Consider the following 17,944-nt stretch of genomic DNA (forward strand, 5'->3'; position numbering starts at 1 on the left):
TTTACACTGACATTTATAAAAATTACCAGGATTATATTGTATAGAATATATTGTATAGATTGCATACTGAATGCTTCCTCCCCCAATGATTGTATAGAAAGATTATCTCTTAAGCCTCAAATATGAACATAGCCTTACTGACCTGGTCAATGCCACGCCCTTTGCATTGCAGAATGATGACCTCTAACAATTTTGCAGCATGACACTCTGCATCTTCTCCTGCAACTCCTGTAAGAACCTAAAAATCGACAAAAACATAAGAAGGGGTATCAATGTGTGAGAAGTAATGTACCTACTACCTGGTGAATGCAATTATAACTCCTCTGTAAATTACGCCAAAAAAAAAAAAAAAAAACTCAAAAGCACAGAAATTAAATTCCAACAAGGCCTCAAGAAACTTTGGAAATAATTTCCTTTGCATATTTACAGACTCATACAAAAGGAATTGAACACAGGTACTTATAGATGGAAGACAAGTAGCTCCCATTGAGCTACATTCCAAACCCTCTAATTTTTTTGGCTCATAAGTTGATTTAATAATTAACTTACTTTATTGTTATTACACAGGCAATACAACTATATGGGTCAGGTAATGAGTACATTTCAGACCCCCCCCCCCCCCCCGTCCTGGGGCTTGAACTCAGGGCCTGGGCACTGACCATTTTTGCTCAAGGCTAATATACTGCCACTTGAGCCACAGTGCCACTTCTGGCTTTTTCTGTGTATGTGGTACTGAGAAATTGAACCCTGGACTTCGTGCATGTTAGGACAGCATTTTTTCGCTAGGTTATACTCCAGGACCACATTTCCTTTCTTTTTTTTTTTTTTTTTTTTTTGGTGGGTCATGGGGCTTGAACAGGGCCTGTATTCTATCCTGTAGCTCAACAGCTCAAGGCTACCGCCCTACCTCTGGGCCTGGGTGTTGTCCCAGAGCTCTTCAGCTCTAGGTTACTATCCTACCCTTTCTTGAGCTAAGTATACTTCCTATTTTTTTTTCCCTAGAGGTTAATTGGAGGTAAGAGTCTCAAGTGCTCAGGCTGGCTTTGAACATTGGTCCTAAGATCTCAGCCTTCTGAGTAGCAAGGATTACAGATGTGGGCCACCTCACCAAGCCACATTTCCTTTCTTGTTGTGTTTTCTGTTCCCTCTCTCATGTCTCTTTTATTTTCTTCCTTATCTAATAAGCTCCACTTTTGCAAGACATCTGGTTTTTATGTAAAAAGGTGTAAGAAAGCTGGGCAAGAGCGTCTCATACCTGTAATCCTAGCTACTATTGGTAGACAGCTAGCCTTGAGCTGAGGAGCTCCACAACACCCAGGTCCAGAGATCAAGCCCCATGACACACTGACACACACACATATACAAACTAAGGAAGTTTATGGTAGGGTTTGCCTATAGAAATAACATCAACTTGTTACTTAAAACTTATTAGCGGGACCAGGAGTTTGGGCTAGTGGTAAAGGGCTCACCTAGCATGCACAAAGACCCAGGTTCAATTTCTCAGTACCATATACATAGAAAAAAGCCAGAAATGGTGCTGAGGCTCAAGTGGTCAAGCTCTAGCCTTGAGAAAGTCCAAGGACAATGCTTAGGCCCTGAGCTCAAGCCCAGGACTGGCAAGAAAAAAACAAGAACTTACTATTATAGGGGCCAAGAGTTTGGTCTAATAGTATAGTACAGTGCTTGCTTAGCATGTATGAAGACATGGGTTTGATTCATCTGTACTACATACATAGAAAAAAGCCAGATGTAGCAAGACACAGTGGCTCATGCCTGTAATCTTAGCTACTCAGGAGGGTGAGATCTGAGGATGGAGGTTCAAAGCTAGCTCAGGATGAGATTATCTCAGATTAACCTCTAGAAAACTTGAAGTAGGACTGAGGCTCCAGGCTCCAGGGGTAGGGTGGTAGCCCTGAGGTAAAGAGATTAGGGACAGCAACCAGGCCCAGAGTTCCAGCCCCATGATCCAGAAAGAAAAGAGAGAAAGGGGGGAATGGGGGAGGAGGAAGAAGAAAAGAAGAGAAAACCCAAGGATAGTGCTCAGAAAATAAATAAACTACAACCATATAAATGATACCAAAGTGATAGTATGGGTATATTTTTACTTCTGAAATATTAATATTAGTATGTTAATTGGCAATAAATAACTAGATGATTGACAGTATTCAGAAAGCAAAGATATTAGTGAAGAATTAGCTATCTATGAGCTTGATTAGGCAAAACCATTTTTCTTTCTTTTCTTTTAAAATTGAAATGTGGAAGGGTGAAGGGAATCTCTAGTGCATATCACCCAAGATGGCCTTGAGCTCCTGTGATAAAGTATCCCTCAACCTCCCTCCAAAGTAGCTCAGATTATGACACTGCCGCCAAACATTATATCCATTATATTGATAAATCCCAATTCAAATATTTGTCTCCCCAAGCATACATACAATTGAAGGAAAAAGTATCATTCCCTAATTTTATTAAACAAATTATATTGAGTTTGTGGCTCAGGCATGTAATCCTAGCTACTAAAGAGGCTGAGATTATAGGATCACAGTTCAAAACCAGCCAGGGTACTAAAGTCCATGAGATTCTAATCTCCCATTAACCAACAGAAAACCAGAAGTGGCCCTGTGGCTCAAACCTTCAGGGATAGTACCCAGGCCCAGAGTTCAAGACTCACAACCATTGATTTTAGCTGGGCGCTGGTAGCTCATACTTCTAATCCTAGACACTCAGGTGGTTAGAGCCATCTTGGGTAGGAAGGGATATGGGGTTCTTATCTCCAAAGAAACCAGAAAACCAGAAGTAACACTGTGGCTCAAAGTGACAGGACATCAATGGTGAGCAAAAGAGTTCAGAGACACTGCTCAGGCCTTTAAATTCAAACACCCCCCCCCCCCCAATACAAACACACACAAAAGCCAACAACTCAGACTTTGTCAGTCCTGGGGCCTGAACTTACGGCCTGAGCACTGTCCTTAGGTTTTCTCAAGGTCAGTGCTCTACTACTTGATCCACCAAACTACTTCCAGTTTTTTCTGTTTGTGGTACCAAGAATCAAACCAGGGTCTTCATGCATGGTAGGCAAGAACTCTACCACTAGGCCAAATTCCCAGCCCCAACAACCTAGAATTTGTTAAGTTGGGCAGCAGTGACCCAAATCTGTAATTCTAACTATTCAAGACGCTGAGATCTGAGGATCATAATTCAAAACCAGGCTGAGCAGGAAAGTCCTGCTGGAGAATATTATCTCTAACCGGCCAAAAGCTGAAAGGAGAGATGTGGCTTAAGTGATAGAATGGGTAAAGAACTTCAGGTATACCACAGAGGCCAGAGCCCAAGCCCTAGAACTAGCATATACACACTGACAGCACACTTGTAATCTCAGGTATTCATTCATGTGGCTGAAAACCGCAATAGTGATTCAAAGCCAGCTTGGATAGAAAAGTCCAATTAAATAGGAAAAAGCATTTTTTTTACTTCTCATTTCAAAGACCAGACCTAAGTAAACTCTAAGCATTCTAAAATTCAAAATTTTATATAACTCCAGTCCTCACTGTGGTTTTAAGGGATGAGATTGGGGGGGTGACTTCCCTGAGGTCTCTTTGCTTAATGTTCATGCTCTATGACTTTAGGCCTAGCTCCTCTTCTGGTTTCCTGGTGGTGAATTGAAGGTAAGGACATTCCTGTTTGGGCTACCTTTAAACCATATTCCTTAGATCTGTTTCCCGAAAGGCTAAGATTACAGGCAAGACCAACAGTGCCCAGCTTCATTGATTTTTCTTTTTCTTCTTTGGTTTGTTCCTCCCTCTCTCTCTTGCTATTTTTGCAGTTCAGAGAGGGAACTGAACACAAGTACTTATACATGGAAGCCAAGTACTCGCCCAATGAGCTACATTTCCTAGACCTGTAAATTTTTTGGTTTATAAGTTGTTTTAATAATTTACTTGGGGCTGGGAGCAGGGCCTAGTGGTAGAGTACTTGCCTAACATGAACAAAGCCCAGGGTTCAATTCCTTGATATCACATGTACACAAAAATGCCAGAAATGGTGCTTTGGCTCAAGTGGTAGAGCACTAGCCTTGAGAAAGCCCAAAGACAATGCTCAGGCCCTGAGTTCAAGCCCTAGGACTGGGGGAAAAAATTAATTTACTTTAGTGGTTTATTGGCGATAAGAGTCTCAGGGAGTTTAGTCCAGACCTGGTTCTGCACTGTGATCCTAAGATCTCAGCCCTCTTGAGAAGTTAGGATTTACAAGCATGAGTCACCACACCTTTGTTAGTGTCTTGGGTTCCCTGGCTGTCCTAGTCCCTCTCTCCTGTCTCTTTCACTTTCTTCCTTGTTTAATAAGCTGCACTGCTACATTTCTTAACCTCTTCCCCTCCCCTCCTCCCAAAGATAAACACTTGAAAAGCTTTATAAGTTTTAAAGCCTTTTAATTCTGCTTAACCCCATTTGCCATGTTTGTCACAATGTGGTATTCCATGCAATTTCATAATGTTCTAGTAGCAACTCATAAAATCTAAAAATGACTTACCTTTTTACACATACTGTATATCATCTCAAGATACTTGGTATCAGACAGAAGTGTGTCTGTATCAACTGTAACATAATTATGTAGAAGAGGCATCATGTCTGTATTAACAAAAAGCATTGATTACATCTTTACACAATTTTTTTGCATATAGAAAAAAAAATCTCCTTAGGAAAAGGCAAACTTGTAATTTGTCTCTGTCACTGTTTTTAATTAAATTGTATTAACTAATAATGCAGAAGTGAACCATTAGGTAAACTCCTTTTGTATTTAGTACTGGTTATAAATACACATTTATATAGAATAGCTATCAGGTATATTTTTTAAAGAAACAAAACAGTAATTATAATATTTAACAGAAATCAGTGCTTTTGTGACTGTGTTGACCTTTAGTTGCTAATAAAACTTATTGTTGGGGCCAGGAGTTTGGCCTAGTGGTAGAGTGCTTGCCTAGCATGCACAAAGACCCGAGTTCGATTCCCCAGTACCACATACGTAGAAAAAAGCCAGAAGTGGTGCTGTGGCTCAAGTGGTACAACTCTAGTCTTGAGAAAAACAAAGGACAGTGCTCAGGCCCTGAGCTCAAGCCCAGGACTGGCAAAAAAAAAAAAAAAAAAAACTTATTGTTGCCAGGCGCTGGTGGCTCATGCCTATAATCCTAACTGAGGCTGAGATCTGAGGATTAAAGTTCAAAGCAAGACCAGGTAGGAAAATCTCCAATAAAGTGTCAAAAAAGCCAAAAGTGTCTCGTGGCTCTGTAGCTGAAGTGGTAGAATGCTAGCTTTGAGGACCATACCCTAGGACCAGAACAACAACAACAACAAAAAATCTAAGAGTGCTCATGAGTTCAAATCATAAAAAATAATAAATTCGGGGGAAGGGGGGCCAGGCGCACACACCAGGAATTTGCAACACTGGTAGAATGCTTGACTTGCATGCACAAAGATCTGGTTCATTTCCTTGGTACCACATACATAGAAAAAAGCTAGAAGTGGCGCTGAGGCTCAAGTGGTAGAGCTCTAGCCTTGACAAAGCCCAAGGATATTGTAGGCGCTGAGGTCAAGCCTCAGGACCAGCTAAATAAATAAATAAATAAATGGGGCTTGGAGCACAAAAATATTCAGTATTTCACAATAATTTGACTTTACCTGTGAAGTAATCAAAGCCATCCTGTTGAAAGACCTCAAATACAAGAGGTAGTAGCTGCCACATTTGTGGTGACACTTGTTGACATGTCAAGCTGTGTGCTAAAGAGAAGATCTCCTCATAGAATTCTAAAAGAGAGTATCAAGTCATCAGGAAAAAGCTTGGTCATATGAACTAGGACTAAATGCTCGGCACAATTAGAGGTATAATACCTAAGACATGCTGTTGTAAAACAGTACCAATGACCTGTAGACAGATTCCTTCAAGCTGCTGGGTTATCTAAAAAAAAAAAAGGGGGGGGGGGAGGAATGAAAACATTGCATATTGTATTGTAATTTTCCACAGATAAATATAGGCTTAAAATAATTACCTGGAAATGACACAGATTATAAAGTTAGGAACTAATTCAAAATTGAAATTTCATGAAATAGTATAGAGAGAAAAATCACAAGAAATTACCTGTTGTATTTACAAAAACAACATTCTGGAAAAAATGAAATACAGATTTTTTTTTTCTTTTCTTTTTTCTCCAGTCCTGAGCTTGAGCTCAGGGCCTGAGCACTGTCTTTGGACTTTCTCAAGGCTAGAGTGTTACCACTTGGGCCTCAGTACCACTTCCAGTTTTTTTCTATGTATGTGGTACTGAGGAATAGAGTCCGGGTCTTTGTGCATGCTAGACAAGCACTGTACCACTAAGACAAACTCCTGCCCCCCAGAATTCTAATTTTTTTTTAAAGTATGTAATCAGAGCAGTTAGGACAATATATAAATGAAAACTTACAGTGATTTAAAAGAGAAATAATCTGAAGGCAAAGTCCCTACAATGAGAATAGTCATTTCCATTTTTCAAGTTATATCACGGAGTCATCTATGAAATGTGAGCCCAGGTCCCAACCCAATCAAGATTAAAGGAAATCACAAATTATTCTGTACTCATCACTGTAATCCTCACTTGAACTCCAATCTATGAACACACTCAGAATATTTTGTTTTGTTTTATTTCAATATAGGGGATGAAACCTAGGATGTTGTACTTGCTATGCAAGAATTTTGGCACTGAACTATATCCCATATGCCACTAGAATATTAGGAGATTGGGGCCTGGAGCTTGGCTTAGTGGTAGAGTGCTTGCCTAGCATACACAAAGACCCAGGTTTGATTCCTCAGGACCACATACATGGACAACAGCCAGAAACTGCTGTGGCTCAAGTGGTAGAGCTTTTGCCTTGAGAAAGTCCTAGGACAGTGCTTAGGCCCTGAGTTCAAGCCGAAGAAGAAGAAAGAAGGAGATGAGAAAGAGGCAATATACTAATCAATGCCCATTTATTTGTTTTTGCTAGTCCTGAGACTTGACCTCTACCACCAGAGCCACAGCGACACTTCTGGGTCTTTCTGTTTATGTAGTACTGAGGAATCAAACTTCATGCACGCTAGGCAAGTACTCTACCATTAAGCCACATTCCTAGCCACAGAATCTCCATATTATGTAAGTAAGTAAGTATGTATGTATGTATTTATGTCTTTTCTTTTTTGGTACTAGGGATGTTACACTTGCTACGCAAGCAATTTGTCACTGACCATCCCAGGCCAGAATCTCCATTTTAAGTAGCATATAATATATTTCAAACATCTTAATTTTTAGGAGTTCTTATGGTTACTTCAATTATAACTTAAAAAATCTAAATAAAAAACAGAACATCTCATGCTGAAAAGGCCAGCTTACAGCTAGATATCAAAATATACAGCTTTACGGAAAAGATACATTACTGTTATAAATATCTACAATGAAAATATGCAGCTTAGCTAGGCATCAGTGGCTCCAGCTCCAGCCTGTAATCCTAGCTCCTTAGGAGTCAGGGATCCAAACATCAAAGCTAGCCCAGGCAAAGTCCACAAGGCTCTTATTCATAATTAACTATTAAACAAACACACACTAAAAACAAAACAACGAAACACACACACACACACACACACACACACACACACACACACACACACGAGTAGAACAGTTGCTGAAATGGCAGAATGCTAGCCTTGAGCAAAATAAGCTAAACATGGACAGCATATCTAGGCCTTGAGTTTAAGTCCCAAGACTTGGCACAAAAAAGAGAAGAGAAAGAGGTAGGGGGGATTATATGGGGGAGGAAATGAAAGGAAAGGGGTCAGGGGAGAAAGTGAGAGGGGGTAAGAAGGAAAGAAAGAGGAAGAAAAGAGGGAGGGTACAGGAGAATAAGAGATCAGTATAAATGTCTGCACTGAAACTATCAGAATTCTACACTGTAGTTACTCCAAAGGAATGGAAGACAGTAGGGAAAAACAGATTCAACTATACCTAAAATTGTTGGATCTGGAATGTCTCAGGGGTAGTGGACAGGCCTAGTGTGCATGAAGCCCCATGTTCAAACCACTACATAAAAGAAACAAGAAAGGAAGGGGCCAGGATATTGGCCCAGTGAGAGAGTGCTTGCCTAGCATGTACTAAGATCCAGGTTCAATTCCCCAGTACTACATACACAGAAAAACCTGGAAGTGGTGCTGTGGCTTAAGTGCTAGAGTGCTAGCCTTGAGAAATCCCAAGGTCAGTGCTCAGTCCCTGAGTTCAAGCCCCAGGTCTGGCAAAACAAACAAACAAAAAAAAGCAAATGAGTGACATGGTTATAACTACCTATGTCAAAGCCTTCTAAAAACCATAGAATCGGGGCTGAGAGTTTGGCCTAGTGGTAAGAGTGCTTGCCTAGCATGCATGAAGACCCGGGTTCGATCCCTCAGCACCTCACATACACAGAAAAATCCAGAAGTGGTGCTGTGGCTCAAGTGGTAGAGTGCTAGCCTTGAGAAAGCCCAAGGACAGTGCTCAAGCCACATAACTGCCAAAAAAAAAAAAAAAAAAAACCCATAGAATACATAAGGTTAAAATAAAATCACCTTCCCTACAACTTGTGCAACACTGAGTCATTATCTTACCTCTTTATGATCCTCAACCACACTGAGAAGTGTGTCAATTGTATTCAGAATTCCCATAGCAGTAACTGCTTTGTCATCACTTCCCTCTTCATCTGGCCCAGTCTGGATTACCTGGTTAAATGTCATTGCCTAGAATGGAGAAACATCATAGAAATATTAAGAGTTTGGTCTAGAATTCAGGCATACATACTACAGGCTGGCTTGGTCTTTGTTACCACTTGGTTCACATCTTCACAATCTGGCAATTTAGTAGTTATTCTAGAGATAATGAGCTCCTCATGCTTTGCTGCCTGGGCTGGCTTTTAACTATGATCCTTCAGATCTCAGGCAAGTCAATGTATGAAAGTCCTCGGTTCAATTCTTGGTACCACACACAGAAAAGGCCAGAGTGGTACTGTGGCTCAAAAGATAGAGCTCTAGCCTTGAGAAAGCTCAAGGACAGAGCACAGGTCTTAGCAAAAAGGAAAAAAGAAAAGCTACCAAACCGAGTGAGTTGGCTCATAATCCTAGCTGTAATCGTAGCTACACAGAAGGCTGAGATTTGAGGACTGAGCTTTGAAACCACACTTGTCAGCCAAATCAGATATTCTTTACCGCAAATTAACCAGCAAAAAGCTGAAAGTAGTAGTGTGGCTCCAATGGTAGAGCATTGGTATTAAGTAAACGTGAGAGGCCCCAGTACAAGTATAATACAAAAAAAAGAAACTGTCAAGAGGCTTACATACCAAATGTTGTGTCATTTCTACTGCGATTGGAGTAACTTCTTCACTATATTCACAAATCATCTTCTGAATGACATTGGTAAGATCATCATTTTCTGTTTCTCTTATAATATGAAGAAGAGCCTGCATTACAGGTCTGATAAATGGTGTGATATATTCCTTAGCTGTAAAAGAAAAAAAGCTTTAAGATCTTTAAAAAAATCACATAACGTCAAGCATGGTGGCTCATACCTCCTACTAACTCAGGAGGCTGAGATCTAAAGATCATAATTCAGGGTCCGGGACTTTGGCCTAGTGGTAGAGTGCTTGCCTAGCATACATGAAGACCCGGGTTCAATTCTCTGGTACCACATACATAAAAAAAAGCCAGAAAGAGGGGGTGGGGGGGGAGGGTAATGGGTACCAAGACATGTGAAAGAGTATCAATGTATGTGAATTAAGGCACTTTCTATCTGGCAAATATCATGTAACCCTTTTATTAATTACAATAAAAAATATTAAAAAAAAAAAAAAAAAGCCAGAAGCGGTACTGAGGCTCAAGTGGTAGAGTTCTAGCCTTGAGAAAGTCCAAGGACAGTCCAAGGAGAGGGGCCGGGAGTTTGGCCTAGTGGTTAAAGTGCTTGCCTAGCATGCATGAAGACCTGGGTTTGATTCCTTGGTACTACATACATAGAAAAAAAAAAAAAGCCGGAAGTGGTGCTGAAGCTCAAGTGGTAGAGCTCTAGCCTTGAGAAAGTCCAAGGACAGTGCTCAGGCCCTGAGCTCAAGCACAGGACTGGCAAAAAAAAAAAAAAAAAACTATACATAAAGACATTCACCTTTTTTGGTTGGTTGGTTTTGTTATATTTCAATTCTTATTTCTTGCCAAAGGCAGAAATTCAGTAGCTAAAATAAGGAAAACAAACTCAAAGCTATTAAGCCATGAGACTAATTTACAAGCCAAGCAATGTAACCCACAAAGTTTTAGATGGGAGTTTTATTTCAGCAAAAAATACAACCTTTTTCTAGGAATATTTGTTGTTTTAAATTAAAAAAAAAAATAACAGTCTACTCCCTGAAATGGGATGCAAAATGACAATCGACAACACAGGCTGTTGACAGAGCAAATGGCCTGTCCAAGCCTGGTATTCTCTCAGTAATATCAGCACTGTTGGGGACAGGGAGGTTCCTGTCAGTGTCGTGGCGGGTAACTCTTGCTCTAGGATCGCCCATGCCACTGTTAGCTCGGTTGTCACTTGGCCTTCTCCATCTGCTGTCCCGACCTCTAAACTGCACCCCATGGCCTCAGTTTCTCTAGTTCCCACCGGCTTTGCAGTTCCATTCCTTAATAACTGAGGGTGGAGGGGAAGACTCGGGAAATGTCTTAAGCACTCCTGGTACTCTTTGTCGTCTTTTGTGAATCTACTTGCAAACAGTTCTTTAAAATTTGCAACAGCTATAGAAGTGTCAGTCATCCTGAAATTCTGTGCAATTTTTAAGATGCTTCCAATAGATCGGCTCCAGGCTCAGATTGTACTTCCCGGCATACCCCCAGGCACACCGAAGCAGTGGCCTGGTGGGTCATGGGGATTGAACTCAGCCTGGGCACTGTTCCTGAGATCTTCAGCTCAAGGCTACTGCCCTACAACCAAGCCCCACTTTCCATTTTCTAGAGGTTAATTGGAGATAAGAGTCATAGGTCCTTTGGTGTCCAGGCTGAACCTTGATCCTCAGATCACAGTCTCCTGAGTAGCTAGGAGTAGGCGTGAGCCACCACTCCCGGCACATTCACTGGTTTTTTTTTTTGGCCAGTTGTGGGATTGAGCTCAGGGCCTAAGCACTGTCCTTGGTCTTTCTCAAGGCTAGAGGCTCTGCCACTTGAGCCTCAGCACCACTTGCATCTTTTTGTTTCCTATGTATGAGGAATTGAACCTGGGCCTTCGTGCATGGTAGGAAGCACTCTGCCACTTAGGCCAAACTCCCGGCCCCACATTCACTGTTTTTGACATACAAATCTTTACCTTTTTCTTGATTGCTAATCAACACCTGAAGTGCAATTGCAGCTTCTACTTTCACAGGCATTTCTCTATCATCAATCAGACATCTTCGTGTCAGCTCTAAGGCAGTTTGGAGGTTCTGATCGCTTTTGAACTTCACTTCACAAAAATAGTGAAGAACCCAGCAAGCCTTAAAAAACAAACAAAAAACACTGATTCGTTTTAACTATCTTTCATTAATTACCTCTCAACTCAAGCTTTTTTCAAAGTTCTGTGTGTGGGAATTTGGAGGCTGGTCAGTGGTAGGAATGTCCAAACAGACAACACTACACCAGTACTATGATCCCAAGTTATTTTTTGGCTACATGATTTTGTGTGGATAGCAAGATCTGAATGCAAAACACAGACAGACTGTGCTACCAGACACAGATGGAAACTATGCACACATTACAGCAGCCGTTTAAAGGTTTATTTTAAACTTAAATTATAAATTAAACTTTTTAAAGTATTAAGCAAATTTCAATACAAAAAAATCTAATCACCTTTGAGATAGAAATATATGCAAATAATAGAGCTTTAAAACTTACCCTTGCTCTCATGTAGCCTAGTTCACTGCTGAACAGAGGGAACACATGATTTTGCAACATGTATTCCATTTGATCTTTGTAGATCTTTTTCTGAAAGTACAAATGATTATTTTCATACAGTTGCAACTATAATCTTTTCAAATTTTAAGCTGATACATAGGGTTAAAAATGACTTCTAGGGCCAGGAGTTTTGCCTAGTGGTAGAGTGCTTGCCTAGCATGCATGAAGACCCGGGTTTGATTCCTCAGTACCACATATATAGCAAAGCCAGAAGTGATGCTGTGGCTCAAGTGGTAGAGCACTACCCTTGAGGAAAAGCCCAAGGACAGTGCTCAGGCCCTGAGCTAAAGCCCAGGACTGGCAAAAAAAAAAAAAAAAAAAAGAAATCAATGCTAATAAAATCTGTAAAAAAAAAAAAAAAACAAACGAGTTCTATAAAGCTGGGTGCTGATGGATTCTGCCCAGGCAAGAAAGTTTGTGAGACTATCTCCAATTAACTACCAGAAAATGGAAACTGGCACAGTGTGTTAAGATGGTAGAACACTAGACTTGAGCTTGGTCAGTGCCCAAGCAAATTTCAAGCCCCACAGCTTATAATAACAATGATTACTAGGGCCCAGCATCAATGGCCCATGCCTATAATCTTAGCTACTTGGAAGGCTGAGATCTGAGAATCATGACTTGAAGCCAATCCAGGTAGGAAATCTGTGAGACAATCATTTCCAGTTAACCATCAGAAAGCTGGACACAGAGTTATGGCTCACTCAAGTGGCAGAGTGCTAGCTTTAAGCAAAAGAAGCTAAGATAGCTAGCACCAAGTTCAAAAACCAGGACCAGCCCAAGCCCCACCCACAAAAATACTAGACAGGTTCTAGAGGACTCATCGTGGCTAGTGTCCATAGTCCTAACTTTAGATAGGCTATGATTTGAGGACTGTGTGTCAAGGTCAGCTTAGGCAGGAAAATTGATGATACTATTACGTTAATCAAGTACCAAAGATATAGAAGTGGATATATAAGTCAAGAGGTAGAGCAATAGCTTTGGGCAGATAAAGCTAAGGGCACCACTTAAGCGTGAGTTCATCGGTCAGTATTAATTTCTTGGATTCAATAATGTACCGTAGCTATGATAAAATGTCACCATTAAAGGAAGCCAGACAAAAAATACAGGCCAAAAAAATAATAAATCATACTAAGAGAGCATCAAAATAATTAAGCCTAGCTGCTTTTTTTTTTTTGCGCCAGTCCTAGGGCTTTAACTCAAGGCCTGGGCACTGTCCCTAAGCTGCTCTGGCTCAAGGCTACTACTCTATCACTTAAGCCACAACTCAACTTCTGTCCTTTTCTGTTTACGTGGTGCTAAAGAATCACACCCAGGGCTTCATGCTTGCTGGGCAAGCACTCTACCACTAAGCCACATGCCCAGCCCTTAAACCTGCCTTTATCTTACATACTTCATAATTTAAGGACAGATTCAAATATATAGGAAAAAAATTAAAATATATGCATAAAATTTTATGGTACAAGGTTTCTCATACTAGGAAATTACAGTAACCAAATACTTCCTATGTTCAATAGTTTTTTTGAATCAGTTTCAAGGTGAAAACAAATTTGAAATCTTACAAAATCAAATACAGCACAAATTAAGGTTTCTAAAAATCTAATCCAGTCAAATTATATTCTACTAAGCCATTAACTCTTTAATACATACACACACACCATAAAGAGAAGAAAATAACCTTAAAAGATGTTATACTTGGACCAGGAGTTTGGCCTACTGGTTAAAGTGCTTGCCTAGCATGCATGAAGACCTAGGTTCGATTCCTTGGTACCACATACAGAAAAAAGCCAGAAGTGGTGCTGAGGCTCAAGTGGTAGAGCTCTGGCCTTGAGAAAGTCCAAGGACAGTGCTCAGGCCCTGAGCTCAAGACCCAGGACTAGCAAAAGAAAAAAAAGAAAAGATGTTATACCCACTTTGTGTTTTCTAAAAATATGAACACCACATCAGATTCCTAGCTGAATACCCCAAAGAAATGAAAATACATAACTACACAAAAACTGTTACGTAGAGAATGCCATGCATCTATTCAGAAAATTTTAAAAGTAAAATTGTCACTAGCATAAAATTTGGTTAACATTACTTGGAAATTAAAAAGGGGTAAGTACCACTACCGTTTCACAATGAACCGTAAAAACACTACAGTAGGGCTGGAAGCATGGCCTAGTGGTAGAGTGATTGCTTACCATGCACGAAGCCCTGGGCTCAATTCCTTGGTATCACATACACAGAAAAAGCCAGAAGTTGCTCAAGTGGTAGAGCGCCAACCTTGAGAAAGCCCAAGGACAGTGCCAAAGCCCTGAGTTCAAACCCCAAAACTGGTGGTGAAAAAAAAAAACTACACTATATTTAAGTCACTCAAAAAGAACGACACATGATATTATACAATTTAGAGACAAATTTAGAATAGGAGTAGCTTTGGATTAGAGACTTGGTATAAAACAAAGTGCTAATCTGTACAATTTTCCACCCATAATAAAAATGTCTCCAAATAAGATAGGGGCAGTGGATACTCTATGTACCTCAAAAAGGCTGACATTTTAAATACTTCTACACAGATGTAAAGAAGAAATACCTTAAGAAGTATCTCAGCTAAAGAGCCAATCATATGCAAGGCTCCATCTTTTTTCCGAGGATCAGCATTTGGTTCTGTGAGAATCTGGTAACAAAAGCCCATAGTCTTCTGCAGTACCTAAAGAGATCAGTAATGCTTGATTAAATAAACCAACAGATCTTTAAAAATAAACTAACCAGGGGCCGGGAGTTTGGCTTAGTTTTAGAGGGCATGCCTAGCATGCATGATGACTAGGGTTGGATTCCTCGGTATGAAATACATAGAAAAAAGCCAGAAGTGGTGCTGAGGCTAGTGGTGAGGTAGAGCTCTAGCCCAAGGACAGTGCTCAGGCCCAGAGGTCAAGCCCAGGACAGGCAAAAGAAAAAAAGAAAAAAAAAACCTGACCAAACAATTCAAATGGCAAAAATTTAAAACAGTATATTTGAATAAATTTCTAGTAATGCACTAAAATTATTTTGTACATCAAGTAATTTACCTCTTTCCTCTTACTGCAGGCTGTAAACAAAAGTGTCTGGGCAGCAGTGGTAGGAGAAATGAAATCTTCAAATACATCTAGAAAACAAATTTAAAAATAAAACAGAAAACGGTAATTTTAACGCCTTTGCAAAACATTTTCATATTACTGAATTTACAAAGTAAGCTCTATTAAAAACAAGGCACTTACATGAGTACAGTAGTATATACCTATAAATTGTTATACTAGAGAGGCTGAAACTCAGTGCCTCAGTACAGTCCCTGAGTGAACTTTTGTGCTCAAGGCTACCACTTGAACCACAGCTCCCACATCCAGCTTTTGGCTGGTTAAGCAGAAGTAAATTTCATGGACTTTCCCTTTGGAGAAGTTCCTCACATTTCTCAGTTAACAGGCTCCTGAGGATTACAGGCACGAACCACTGGCACCTGGCAGAATCATAGATCTGAAGTTACTTTGAGCTAGGCTGGGAGTGTGGCCTAGTGGTAGAGTACTTGCCTAGCATGCACAAAGTCTTGGGGTCAGTTCCTTTGAAATACATACACAGAAAAAGCTAACATGCTATGGCTCAAATGGTAGAGCGCTAGCCTTGAGAAAGCTCAAGGACAGTGCCCAAGTGAGTTCAAGCCCCAGAACTGACCAAAAATAAAGACCCCATTTCAAAATAGAAAAAAAAAAAATTGTAAAGAAGAAGCGACAGAGAAGTCTCTACCTAGCCACACATATACCCAAGATAACCACACAATTTCCCTTTGAGATGAAGGCCTCACCGTGCTGCTGCCTATGTTTTTGTACAAATTAAATATTAATCCATCTACTTTTTTTTTTTCCTTTTGCCAGTCTTGAGCTTGAATACAGATCCTGAGCACTATCCTTGGGTTTTCTCAAGGCTAAAAGCCTATCATTGGAGTCACAGCACTACTTCTGGCTTTCTATGTATGTGGTACCAAGGAATTAAACCCGGGTATCCACCTACTTTTTATTTTGGCCAGTCCTACGCTTTCTCAAGGCTAGCACTCTACCACTTGAGCCAAAGCACCACTTCTTGCTTTTTCCTGTGGTGTTATGGCTCAAGCTGGGTGATAGGATTGAGTTGAAAAGTGCAGGGACAACGCCCAGGCACAGAGTTCAAGTCCCAAGATTGACCCCCCCCCAAAAAAAAAAAAAAAAAAAATCCTAAGATATGGAAACATGTTTTGTTATAGTTATTGCTGTGGTTTTTTTGTTCTGTTTTCAGGGGCAAAGAATTGGTGGGTAAATAAATGCACAGTATTCAATATACATTGTATAAAAACAAACTATGAAACTTATGGGCAAGGATAGAAGGGGAAGTCTGGGAGGACAAGCAAAGGAAGGGGTGAGATTGCCTAAGTATAATTCTATTCATTACCTGACTCATGAAATTATAATCCCTCAGTACAGCTCCTTAATAATAAAATTAATTATTAAAGATATTCAATATCAAGAATAGCAAAATAATACATCTTAGGTTGCTATATGTAACCATCACTAACATTTTGTTGGTTCCAAACGTAAGAGTTCTTACCAAACTTCATGCGAATATATTCATAAGGGTCTTCTTGCCAAAGTTCCTCATCAGCATCTGTATAGCACATCAATGGAAAAATAACATCTTGGATAATGCCCTGCAATTTAAAAGTTAAAAAAGTAACAGCCTTCAGCTTTCACTGTCACATCTCTTTTAAGTACTAAAAAAAAAGAATTTTCAAGTTTAATGCCAGAAATTAATAGTATTTCTTACTGAATCAACAAGCTCCTGCCTTATCCAGAACAAGTTCTTATGGAATTAAAACACTGAAAAAGCAGCCCAGTGCTAGAGGCTCAGACATATAATCCTAGCTATACAGAAGCCTGAGATATGAGTATCATGGTTCAAAGCCAGACCAGGCACAAAAGTCCCTAAGCATATTGAATAAAAACAGAAAAATCACTAAGATTTTTACCTCCAATTAACCATCAGAAAACCAGAAGTAAGCCCAGGGTGGTAGCTCACACCTGTAATCCTAGCTACTGGAGGTTAAGATCTGAGGATCTCAGTTCAAAGCCAGCCCAGGCACTAAAGACAGTGAGACTCTTATCTCCAATTAACCACTAGAAAATGGGAAGTGGAGCTGTGACTCAAGGGTAGGGTAGTAGCCTTGAGCAGAAGAGCTAAAGGACAGCGCCCAGGCCCAGAGTTCAAGCCCCATGACCCCTGTCCCCCCCACCCCCCGCCAAAAAAAAACGAAATTGACACTATGGCTCTGTCTCAAAGTGGTAGAGTGCTAACCTTTAGTCAAAAATCTCAGAGACAACACCCAGGCCCCCAGTTCAAGATCTATAACCAAGTGGGGGTGGCGGGGAGCAAAATAAGATAAGGCAAATATTCTACAAACCAAACTGGAAAAGATCTTTCTTATTCCAAATTACATAACTAAAATGTTAACTGTAATATAGTATTAAAACTTGATGCAGCCAGGGGCAATGGCTCATGCCTGTAATCCTAGCTACTCAGGAGGTTGAGATATGAGGATGGAGGTTCAAAACCAGTCCAAGCACTAAAGACCTTAAGACTCTTAGCTTTAATTAATCACTAAAAAAGGGGGAGTGGAGCTATGGCTCAAGGGGTAGGGCGGTAGCCATGAAAAGAGCTCAAAGACAGTCTCCAGGTCAAGTACAAGCACCATGACCCAAAAAAAAAAAAAAAACACTTACTGTGAGCTTGAAGGCAACAATAGACTAAAAATAAATTAAATATTAGTAAGTTATCCATGATAATTTAACATCAAGTGCTAAAGCCTTTATACTATATAAATACTCACCAGAATTACAATAATAGAACTCAACGTTTTTTAACCTTTGTACCAAGAACATGTGATACAGAAAAAATGGCAAACTCTTCTATATTAATATAACCGTCTGTT

The 17,944-nt window shown here is 40.1% G+C and overlaps 1 protein-coding gene and 1 non-coding gene across 3 annotated transcripts in view; both read right to left on the bottom strand.

Moving 5' to 3' along the window:
* The window catches only part of Ipo7 (importin 7), a 52,016-nt gene that overhangs the window by 6,452 nt on the left and 27,620 nt on the right, over positions 1-17,944 (bottom strand). For both annotated transcript variants that reach the window (XM_090348173.1, XM_090348174.1), the window contains 11 exons: positions 16,567-16,666; positions 15,024-15,100; positions 14,549-14,665; positions 11,917-12,006; positions 11,354-11,519; positions 9,357-9,517; positions 8,632-8,760; positions 5,880-5,946; positions 5,670-5,795; positions 4,525-4,622; positions 143-238 (listed from right to left, as the gene is read on the bottom strand). In XM_090348173.1, the coding sequence (XP_090204299.1) occupies positions 143-238; positions 4,525-4,622; positions 5,670-5,795; positions 5,880-5,946; positions 8,632-8,760; positions 9,357-9,517; positions 11,354-11,519; positions 11,917-12,006; positions 14,549-14,665; positions 15,024-15,100; positions 16,567-16,666 (1,227 nt within the window). The remainder of the gene's footprint in view (positions 1-142; positions 239-4,524; positions 4,623-5,669; positions 5,796-5,879; positions 5,947-8,631; positions 8,761-9,356; positions 9,518-11,353; positions 11,520-11,916; positions 12,007-14,548; positions 14,666-15,023; positions 15,101-16,566; positions 16,667-17,944) is intronic.
* On the bottom strand, positions 11,601-11,783 carry LOC150053196 (small nucleolar RNA SNORA23). Its single transcript, XR_016538175.1, has one exon. It is a non-coding gene; the product is annotated as a small nucleolar RNA SNORA23 (small nucleolar RNA).

The sequence above is a fragment of the Megascapheus bottae genome, chromosome 16 (assembly GCF_031878675.1).
Source record: "Megascapheus bottae isolate mThoBot1 chromosome 16, mThoBot2.hap1, whole genome shotgun sequence".
NCBI classification, from domain to species: domain Eukaryota; kingdom Metazoa; phylum Chordata; class Mammalia; order Rodentia; family Geomyidae; genus Megascapheus; species Megascapheus bottae.